General features: G+C 40.9%; 1 protein-coding gene across 5 annotated transcripts in view; it reads right to left on the bottom strand.

Annotated features, from left to right (window-relative positions):
* strn3 (striatin 3) overlaps positions 1–11,638 on the bottom strand; it is a 48,271-nt gene extending 36,633 nt beyond the window's left edge. For 4 of the 5 annotated variants that reach the window (XM_062968234.1, XM_062968235.1, XM_062968236.1 and 1 more), the window contains exon 1: positions 11,081–11,638. In XM_062968234.1, coding sequence (XP_062824304.1) covers positions 11,081–11,407 — 327 coding nt within the window. In that variant the 5' untranslated portion in view covers positions 11,408–11,638. The remainder of the gene's footprint in view (positions 1–11,080) is intronic. The other variant, XM_062968237.1, reaches the window with a different exon arrangement.
* Between the last annotated feature and the right edge of the window lie 25 nt (positions 11,639–11,663).

The following is an 11,663-nucleotide window of genomic DNA, read 5'->3' on the forward strand; positions in this document are numbered from 1 at the left end:
ACAAAATGTAATATAAAATCTGGTTCTTTCATGATTTACCTTATCCATATTTCTAAGATCCATCCCCCTCTGTAAAGGATTAGAAGTAAACTTTGGAGGGAAAAAGATCCAACATATACATAAAGTACATCTTCATATTCATATTCTGCTGGACCTGAGATGATTATTTGCAAATTAACAGACCTTATGAAGTATCATCCAACCATATCTTTTATTGAAAGTATATACATACTAACATGTGAGATTGTATGCATGTGTGCAAAGTTACATGCTATCTTCTATGCTGTCTTCTGATATTGGCTTCGAACCTCCCTGAACAGCTACTATGAAAGTAGAAAATACTAGAAATTGTTGAAGATTATTACTGAGATGCCACAGTCAGAAAAGAAGTTATTTGAATATTTGGGAGTGGCAAACTTTAGAGACCAAAACAAAAGAAAACACATTCCAGAAGTAAAAAGATTAGTGCCAATTGAATCCACATACATTCTTCCCACTAGAGAGACTACATTAATAATTGAGACGTGGGTTGTGATAAGGAGAAGGGGGAGCCACTGACATTCAGCCTGCCTACCTGTCATCGTGCAGAGGAACATCATTCAACTGCAGTCTGTTAATCTATTCTATCCAATATAATGAAACTTTTAATCTATATTTAAAAAATCAGTTTTATTTTTCCCCAGCTTTCATGATGTCAATGCTATCATAAAGATGAAAAAATTAAGAATAGAGATAACAAATCAGAACCTATACCAGTTTTTCTAACGAAAGGTAGGTATTCCTCCTTAGTAAGAAATATTTCTCTTAACCTCATTACTGGGGTAATGGTTACAATGAGTAATATTTGATACATCTAAAGTGTTGTTTTTGGAGGGTCATTTGCAAGCATTTTTTTAGTCCCTCTTGGGAAAAAAGCCAAAGGGATATTCTAAGCCCTGAAATCAACACTGATCCATGAAAGCAATTCATACAGTTAGTTAAGCATGTTCCTTTTCTAAGCTACAAGCTTAAATAAACTGAGCACTGATTCATGAAACACTAGAGGGCACTCACACTTAACTTTGGAATTATTTAATAGCCCCCGTAAGTTTATAAAATATAAAAAGAAGAAAATAAATTTTGCAAGTGATAAAGATACACCTAATGTTTATAGTTGTTTGTATGTTTATGGTGGTCAGAAGGCTGCAAACTGCACTACCCAAAAGGTTTACTCATTGCTAAGATGTTTTACCCAAAATAATACTTCAGCTTTTGCTAAACCAGACTCTACTTCACAACAGCTGGTACTATATAAATAAGTTAATATTTTAAGATGCTAAGAACTTTGTGGGTTTTTGCTAAACAAACCAACATGAGTCATCTGGAAATCAATATATTATTTCAGTCAAAGATGAATTACTGAATAATTAATTACTTCATATCCTAAAGAACAGCATACGTACAGTGGACCCTTAGTATCCAGTGAGGTTTGGTTCCAGGACCCCTCATAGATACCTAAATTCATGGATGCTCAAGCTCCAATATATACAGTAGTCTGATAAAATGATGTTTCTTATATAAAATGCCTCCTTGGAACTCACTTTGAGGAAAAGGCAAGGTATAAATTCAATAAATAAAGTGGCAAAGTTAATGGGTTTTTTAAGTTTAAAAAAAATATTTTCAAGCCTTAGATAGTTGAATCTGTGGATACAGAATCTGTGGATAGAGAGGGCTAATGTAGGTTGCTGAGGTGCTCAAAAAAGGTTCATTTGGAGTTATGAATGAGGGAAATTATCACTTGTTTATCACTTGTTTAAGAATATGTGTACTTGAACTAGACATACCCTATCTACTTTTATTTTATTGTATCTGGAAGCAAGCTTGGCTGCTTATGTTTGTCCTTGTGCAATAAATATTGCTTTCATATATGAAAATGGTATTAACTTTATTATCAGAAGAATTTAAGGTTTTCTATATCTGAATAACCAGAAGCTGCAGAAATACAATTCCAACAATGCATAAGTATACCATCCTAATGAAAACACAGATGGGAACAAAGATTCACAATGAGTCTAGGATACATGAAGAAATTTATTCACAAACCAGTCCATGTACATCTTGTTTAGCTAATAAGGTTTACCAAAAGCAGCATATAAATTTTACAATACAAAATTCAAATCCATAAAAGCGCAAGCCAAGAAATAAATTTAGAATATTTAAAGATTCTAAATAGGCATCAGATTAAACTCAGACATTTAAAACTGATACATATATAATGGCATATACCTTGAAAAAATTAAGTGACCAATGCTGAAAATGTCTCCCCTCCACATTTCAAGTAATGAAGTCACTAATACCAGGCTAATGAGTGCAGCCTCTGTTATACATCTTAATGTTCTGACAGATGTAGACAATGCAATTTTTGTCAGGCAACTTGGTCCAAACCAGGCTGGCTTTAAAGACCAATACCAGTACAGCACACCCACATATTACATAAATTCATGTTACACTGCCCCCCCCCCCTGCCACCATGGATCAATGTGAAGGCAGCAGGCGACCTGGCTGTCTGCAATGAGCTCCCAAAATTAGGTCCTTTCCCAGGTGCCAAATCCAACAAGAGGTCCAACTACATAGAGCCATATATCTCTTTTTAATGAAAAAGGAATGTTTCCTTCTTGAACATAGAGAAGCAACAGAAGTCTGGCTGTGCTTTAAAAGGAATCTGCTTCATTTCTCTTCCAAGATACCGTATTTTTCGCTTTATAAGACGCACCTGATGATAAGACGCACCTAGTTTTCAGAGGAGGAGACAAAGGAGTAGAGAAAGAAGGAGAAGATGAGAAAGGCGATGAAGAAGAGGAAGGAGAGTAAGAAAAGAAGGAGGAGGGGAGGAAGAGGAGACAAAAGGAGGAGGAAACAAGAAGAGGAAAGATAAGGAGAAGAAGAAGAGGGAAGAGAATAAGAAAAGGAGAAGGAGGCAAAGGAGAAGAGGAAGAAGAAGGAGAGGAGGAGGAGGTGATGAAGAAGAGGCAGGATAAGAGGAAGAATGGGGAGAAGAGGAGGAGGAGGCGATGAAGAAGAGGAAGAAGGTGGGGATAAAGGAGAAGAGGAGGAGGAGATAAAGAAGGAGGAGGAGTGGAGGAAACAAGAAAAGGTAAGTGGAAGGAGAAGAGGAAGAATGAGGAGAAGAGGGAGGAGGAGGAAAGGAAGAATGAGGAGGAGGTGACGAGAAGGAGAGGAAGAACGGGAAGAGATGAAGGAGAGGAAGAGGAAGGAGGGAAAGAAGAAGGCAGATGAAAAAGTAGAAGAAGGAGAAGAAAAAGAGGAAGCAGAAGAGGAGGAGGAGAGGAAATCTATAGATCTCTTCCCCATCTGGAGGGATGCGGTCCAGGCTGCAGGGAAGGCAGCCAAGGCTTTTCCAGGGAGGCGACCCAAGGAAGCAATGAGGTCACTGGGGAGGAGGAGGAAGATTGGCCAGGATGGGGAGAGGGCGGCCCAGAAGCCCTCCTCCCTCCTGGAAGCAGCCATGGAGCGGCAGCTGTAGTGTTCGTGAGGCGCGGCGGCATTGCGGACCTGCTGTTCTGTTCTCCGGGGAGAGGTTGGCGTGTGGTGACAGTGGTGGCCGGGGAGCAGGATCGTGCTGCTGCTACTGCTACTGCTGCTCTTCAACACTGTCATCGGCAGCAGCGAGATCGCGCTCCCCAGGTCACCCAGGTAACCACACAACCCCTCTAGCTCCGCCCACGTGAGGTCATATTGCGTTTATAAGACGCACTGAGTTTTTCCCTCTATTTTGGGGGGGGGGGTGCGTCTTATAAAGCGAAAAATACGGTAAGTAACCAAAGCTTGGTTTCATTTCTCTCCTGCGACAAAGAAGTCCATTTCCTTCTTCTGCTGAGAAAAGACCCAAGTACAGTTGTATTTCTTTACCCAGAGAAAGTATGTTTTTTTCTCAGCAGACAGAACCTTTGGTAGGTTCTCTCCACAAAGAAGAAAATAGACTCTGTTCTCAGTGGAGAGAAACACAGCCAGACTTCTATTCCTTCTTTCCACAGAGAAAGGAAATTGATTCCATTTCCAGCAAAGAGAAGCGTATGGATCTACAGGGCTGGACTTCCTTCTGGACTTCCGAGTGGGCAAGACTGCATTCCAACACATGAGTCTTCTCTTCAGTTACTCTCCACAGGGCAGGTGAGAGTGCGAGGGATATTTTGACTGTGTACTCTAAGGTATGTTCAGCTTTCAGTGGCATGCCAGTTGGGGGAAAATGTTTCCAGATATTACGCAAAAATGTCCTGGAAAGGATCCCTCATATAATACATGGTCCTACTGTATTTCAGACCATGCTACAAAATGAATGGGTAGATACTACAGTGACTACACAGTTATAAGCAGCCTATGTAAAGCCACAATGATAGTCTAATCTGGATATAACCGGAGCATGAGTAACTGAGGCAAGATCTGCTGTATTCAGATAATGTCACATCTGATTTACTAGAGGAGCTGGGGGTGATAAGAAACAACCATCAATATTTCTGAGCTGAAAACATAAAATGATCTACTGCTCCTGATTATGAATTGGAGGAAATGTGGCTTCTGGTCTCTGGCTGCTACACAAAAATAGCCACCCTGAAGAGATTATTTCAATTTAAGAAGCTTCTTTTAAAATCTATATTAAAACTATAAGGATTTGCTATACTTCAAAGCTCATGTAATGGTTTACACTTCCTGCACTGAAGTTGGTTCTCCTAGTATCTCTGATACATTATGATATGCTGGGTTTGTCAGAATCTCATTGTTACAAGGTCTTTCAACCAGATGATACAGTATAATAGAAAAATTTCCTATCTTCTATGGAGTTTATATACAATGTTCTCTCCTTTTAGAAAACTATTATTTTGAAAATCAGACTCTACTTCAAAGATCCATATATAACAATAAATCCTATTGTAGTATGCTGAATTCTGGTGTTTCGTTCCATCTGAACTTGTCCCTCAACAAACAATGGTTTATTAGTTAGTTGCAAAGAGGAGACCATACTTTGGTGCTTACTAACATTTGTGTGTTTAAGTTACAATGTATGAACACATAATTGCAGCTTAACCCTGGACTGTTTTTCAGCTATCCATACTAAAACAGAAACTGAAATAAATCAGAAATTGAGAAAATGAACCATGGCATATGTGGCGATAGCAACAAATTATGATTACTATTAGTGATGGCTTAATGCAATGCAGAGACCTAATCTAGATCTTCAGCTTATTTATGATATTATTAACAAAATCATCAAATTACGGTATTTCATTTTATTCCTTTCTCAACCCTATAATGTTCAAATTACTCTATAGTCTATATATGATTGTTGAGGACCACAATTTATACTTCAGAACATCTATTTCTTCCTCACACTTTCCAAAAATCTTTTCACAACATCTTGCTTTATCTGATTCTCATACTTTGTGTGTACTACTTCCTCAGTGTTGAAAACTTATCAAACTCTACCATCTTCTTACTTCTCTGTAGTTAATCTTTTTCAGGGTTTAGAAGATTGCTTCTTGCTCTTCTCTCTCTCTGCTATAAACATTTTAAAATGTATGCACATAAAACTATTTTATTTTGACTTCCCACAATGTGGAAAATTTTTCTTATGCTATTTTTTCCTCAAATGTTGTGTATTTATTTTTCCATATAAATGTGAATATATGCCTTCAGTTATCAGTCACATAGAACAGTACTTAACCCTACATGCATGTGTGAATTAATCAACCCATTAAAAAAATCTGTTCATCACCGATCAAAGAATTCAGTTCATTTGAGAAATCTCAATACCATCACCCAGTCCAGTCCAATTCAAGAGACAAGACTCAATTTTTCTCCCAGTTGGGGTGGAGAGGCTTGCATTAAGTTCCTCTGAAAGGTGGAGTGCGAAGTTGACAGGATCATCCTGCCCTTCTGCATAGCAGTGAAGGGAAATATTGAAACGATGTAAGAATAACTCTCCATGCTGACAAGAAACTCTGACAAGTTCTGTCAGGTTCTCAATCATGATAACAGCAACATTTTTAGTGATGTTATTCTGAAATAAACTTTCAGAACTTGAGAATTTGAGTTATATTTAATATTTTAGAAACCATAAACAGCCAAGGGTTTATTTAAAGTTGATTCACAATTTCAAGAAATTCCAAGCCCAGTACCTCAGATATGTCACCTTAACCGCAGGAATAGTATAGGCTTAATTTTGTGGCATACAATCATAAATTAATATTATATCAATGCTGTTATGCTATTATCATATTCAGGAATCTCTTGCTATGCTATTGATTCAGTTAGAGCAGCTTTATATATTTTGAATGCATATTCCCTCTAAGAGATTCTTGAACATCATATAATCTAACCAAATTCATATTCTTGGAAGCATTCCGCATATAGTAGTATACTATATATAGAGTCAAAAAATTATCATGACAATTTCATTTCAATGTTGAAGTTTTCTGAAATCCTGTATTTATTCAACTTTATGCTTCCTTCAAACAGGCAACTTGCACCTTAAAGGTATGGAAAACACTTCAAGTGTTTGTGTTCCCAAGAATAGCAAAAAATGTAACCATCAACAAGAAAATGTGTTATTCTCTGTAACCATAAACAGGGTACCAGCAAGCTTTGGAGTGAAAAACATCACCAAAATCAGTTTTCAGCTTCCACTGGTTTCTTTCTGCATGTTGAGTAAAACGGGATCTCTCTTAGGCAGTACTACTTGGTCCTTTTCTGATAGAAGAAAATTCTAGAGTTTGCTAAAGAACTGGAATTTGTATTTGGTCAAATCAAAGAAAAATATAATTGATTTCCTAAACAAATTAATTATGATTACCAATTAGAAAAATTAAACAATAATAATAGGAATATAATCTTATGTTTGAAAAGGATGTGAGTATGTAAGAAATAATTTAGGCAGGTAAGATGAACTAAATAAGGAAGCTATGACCTATAGGTTCAAAGTAATTGGAAGAAAGCGTGAAGCGACCTGTGCCCAATCAAATCCCTGTCAAAGGGAAAAGTGTTTATAGGAGACAAATCCTTTCATATTACTTGCTGGAGAGGTTAGGATGTCAGAAAGCTTCTCCTTTGCTGGTATTAGGAAGCTGTACTCCTCACAAAGTGCCCAGAGATAGCTGCAGTAGCATGCTTAACTTAACAAGTCCTCGTGGAGAATGTTCTGCAAGTTCCTTTTGATCCATCAGATCCAAAAATCTGAGGATCTCTGCTGGAACTGATGATTAGCTTTAAGCTAATTCTCTCACCAATCCAGCCAGCAGGAATGAACATTTTAAAAAACACAAAGAGGCACACACATACATTCTGGCTGATAGGTGGTAAGGGTTCAGATGTGATGGCACATCTGTCATAGAGCGTTGCACATTTAAAACATTCTTCATTTCATGTAATTCTACATGGTATACAGTAATCATTAATATGGCAATATATATAAAGACCTATATCAGTACTCTTTCTACAATAACCCCTGTAATTCATGTGAATTAGTAAACCACAGAATCTGGTTAGGAATTTCAAGAGTAATTATTTTTAAGTTTAGGCTTTCTTAGTGGCAAGATTTTTTTAAAATAGATAATTATTTAAACACATATTCTGAATGTAAAATGTGACTCTGCTAGCATCACAAAGACACGTACTCCTCTGCTACCTTGGTGTATGTTGAGGATGGGAAATATGCACCCTCCAGATGTTGTTGCCTCAGCTCCCAAAAGTACTAGCCCAGCAGTAGGCCATGATATAGAGTTCAAGGGAACAATATCTGGAAGACCTTTTATTCCCACCACTGCTGGAAATGAACCCTGAAGTTAGCAAAAAGTATTGTCCTTCTTTTAAATGATAAACATGCTCATAACACCATTCAGAAGTTTCTGAAATGTTCCCTACAACATCACCCTTCATCAATCAATATTCTTGTCTTGATTTATTATTATTGTCTCTTTTAAAGGATTTTTTCTGCTAAGTTTCATGAATTTTGGAGAATTGTTATTAACAGGAACTACCATCTATTTTTCCTCCACCCACCAATCAGGACATTCAGGGTGAGAGATTGTGCAGTCTTGAACAAATCATGTCCACTGACAGTGGTGGTGCTATCTTAAGTATCTTGAAAATGAATATATTCTTCCCAAAATACACATTTTTTTCTTTTATAAAACATCACATTTTATTAGACCTACTCTCTACACCGCACACTTCATTACTGAACACCTTTCAAAAATCAGCCCAGCTTGATGCTTAAAGCCTACTACATCCAGATTTAGTGATAAAGATACATGCATCTTTACATCTATGCACCCATCTTAATTATCATTTGCATATTGGACAACAACATGCCTAATTTAATGACAACTGATATATGAGCCAGTGACAAGCCCAGATTAACCACCCAGTTTGTGCACAGCAGAAAATTCTCAGTTGTGGATTAAAGAAATCCACATTCCATCCCATTTATCAACCCACCCCTTCATATATATCTCTGCTGATAACGTAAGTAATACACATCTCCCTGAGCACTTCCAATTTCCACTGATATTGGAGGCTAAACAGGGTTTGGCTTGGTGAATACTTGGATGAAGAGAACCACAGAGAATGTATGGGATCTTTAGGTGCACCTAAGAGAGATTACTGCCTGAAAGCCTGAAGAGCCCCTATGTGCAGTAGTTGAGTAGAAGGACCAATGATCTGACCCACTCATATAACTTTTCTGATTGGGGCCAGAAGTGTTTTGGATTTTGGAATACCTATGTTAGCAAGCACGTACATAATGAAATATTGGAACCCAAGCCAAAACATGAAATCTTATAAATTTGGCAAGGCAGGAGCACTCTTTGGCAGAGAAGGCTAAAGGTCTTGTAAAATCATAACTCCCATGATCCCATACCATTGAGCCCGGACAGCTAAAATGAATATCAAACTGCATTGATCCCACAGCATAGATGCACTTTCAGAAATAATTCTATTCTATCCGATTTGTCGTCCATCCATTCCTTTGGGCTTCATGCAAATCTACCATTTGCCATTATTCAGAAATAATAGCAGGAAGGAAATATGTGCTCTGAGCGATGATGGATGCACTCTCTCCAACTGTGACACCAGCCCCATCTGCACTGCACAGAATGCTGTTTGAAGCTACAATGCAGTCTACACTGACCATAGAATGTCATTTCAAACAACATTATATGGTCAGTGTAAAACTGCATTATGCGGTAAGAACTGCATTATATAGTCAGTGTAGGCTGCATTGAATAAGCCTATACTGACCATATAATGCAGTTTCAAATGACATTGTATCAGCCAGGGCAAACTTCAGCCCTCCAGGTGTTTTGGACTTTATCTCCCACAATTCCTAACAACCTACTGGTTGTTGAAGTCCAAAATACCTAGAGTATCCAAGTCTGCCCATGCATGCATTATATGGTCAGTATAGGCTGCATCAAATGAACTTACACTGTCCATATAATGCAGTTTCAAATGGCATTATATATGGTCAAGTGTAGGCTACACTGAATGAACTTACACTGACCATATAATGCAGTTTCAAACTGGATTTTGTGCAGTGTCAGTATCACCCTTTGAGAAAGCGCTCAGAGCACATATTTCCTTCCTGCTATGATTTCTGGGAAGTGCTGTGGAATCAATGCAGATTGGCACCTATTTGCGCTGTCATTGATAAATAAATGCCTTCTGTCGGGATGACAGGTTTGAGACGGCATTTGATAGGGCCACAAGGCCACAAAAGGCCCCTGAAAGGTCCGTCCATTTCTGGAGTCCCTCCCCCCAGCCCCGAACAACAAATAGTGAGAAAGAGGGGGTCCGGGGGGGGGGGGGGGTGAGGATATGGTGTGCCTCAGGTTTGGAGACCGAGGAAGAAACACGATGAGAGCCATAGAAACATAGAGTTGAAAGAGACCTCATGGGTCATCCAGGCCAACCCCTGCCAAGAAGCAGGAAAATCACAATCAAAGCACCCTTGATAGATGGCTATCCAGCCTCTGTTTAAAAGCCTCCAAAACTGTAGCCTCCACCAAACTCCGAGGGGGAGAGTTCCACTGCTGAACAGCTTTCACAGGAAGTTTTTGCTAATATTCAGGTGGAATCTCCTTTCCAGCCATTGTTCTGTTTCCTAGTCTCCAGGGCAGCAGAAAACAAGCTTGCTCCCTCCTCCCTATGACTTCCCCTCACATATTTATACATGACTATCATGTCTCCTCTCAGCCTTCTTTTCTGAAGGCTAAACATGCCCAGCTCATTAGGCCACTCCTCATAGGGTTTGTTCTCCAGACCCTTGATCATTTTAGTCGCCCTTCTCTGGACACCTTCCAGCTTGTCAATATCTCTCTTCTACTTTGGTGCCCAAAATTGGATACAGTATTCCAGGTGAGATCTGACCAAGGCAGAATAGAAGAGTAACATGATTTCTCTGGATCTAGACCAGGTGTGGGCAAACTGGGGCTCTCCAGGTGTTTTGGACTTCAAGTCCCACAAAGCCTAACAGCCTACCGGCTAATACGCATTGTGGGAGTTGAAGTCCATAACACCTGGAGGGCTCACGTTTGACCATGCCTGATCCAGACACTATACTCCTATTTATGCAGGCCAAAATGTCATTGGCTTTTTTAGCTGCCGCATCACATTGTTGGCTCACGAAGACTCCAAAATCTTTTTTCACAGGTACTGCTATCGAGCCAGGCGTCACCTATTCTGTATCTTTGCATTTCATTTTTTTCCCTGCCTAAGTGGAGTATCTTGCATTTGAAGTTCATTTTGTTAGAAGCAGGAGACGCAGCTGTGGGAGCGAGAGAGAGGCCTTTCCTTCCTGGACGGGGCCTCCGTTGACAGGCCCGGGCCCCGGCGGGCGCCATGCGAAGCAACCAAAATGGCTGCCCCGGGAAAGGCAGCCCCGCCGTGAGGGGGCCTGACTGTGCCGAGTGACGGCGAATACGCCCCGCCACGCCCCGCCGCAGCACACACACACACACAGGTACTCTTCCGTTATCCGTAGTGCCCCCACGTCACGCCCCGACCAGACTTCCCTCCTTCCATTCCTTACCTGAAGCTCGGCCCTCTCCACCTCCCAGTGAGCGCGCTCCATCTCAAAGCGGGCCCACTCGTGCTGGATGTAGTGCAGAATCCCCGGGATGGTGTAGTGTTGAGGCCGGGATAGCTCCGACCCTCCGCCGGGGCCTACCGCTTCCTGAGGCGCCGCCGCCGCGCCTTGAGGCGGCTGTTGCTGCTGAGGCGGCAAGCCCCCTCCAGGCCCCGAGCAGCCTGGGCTGAGCAGCGGAGAGTTAGCATTTCCCGCCCCGGGTGGCAAGGGTTGCTGTTGTTGTGGGGCCCTGGGCATGGTCCCTCCGCCGGCGCCGGGGTGTTCGTCCATTGTCCTCAATCTCCCGCTTTTCCCCCCCTCCTTTCCTTCCGCCTCGCTTGTTCCTTGTTCCAGGAAAGAGCCAGGGACTGGGTTAGGGTGAGAACCGCGCGTCAGAGCAGCGCCCAAGGCGAGCCGCTGCTGCTGCTTCTTCTGCCGCCGCCGGCCGCCATTACAGCCTCCGCTCCATCATCCTCAGCTCGCTCGCTCGCTCACCCACCCACACGGTGGGGGGGGGGGGGGGGAGGAGAGGGGAGGCTCGCAAGGC

This window comes from Anolis carolinensis, chromosome 1 (assembly GCF_035594765.1).
Source record: "Anolis carolinensis isolate JA03-04 chromosome 1, rAnoCar3.1.pri, whole genome shotgun sequence".
Taxonomy (NCBI): Eukaryota; Metazoa; Chordata; class Lepidosauria; order Squamata; family Dactyloidae; genus Anolis; species Anolis carolinensis.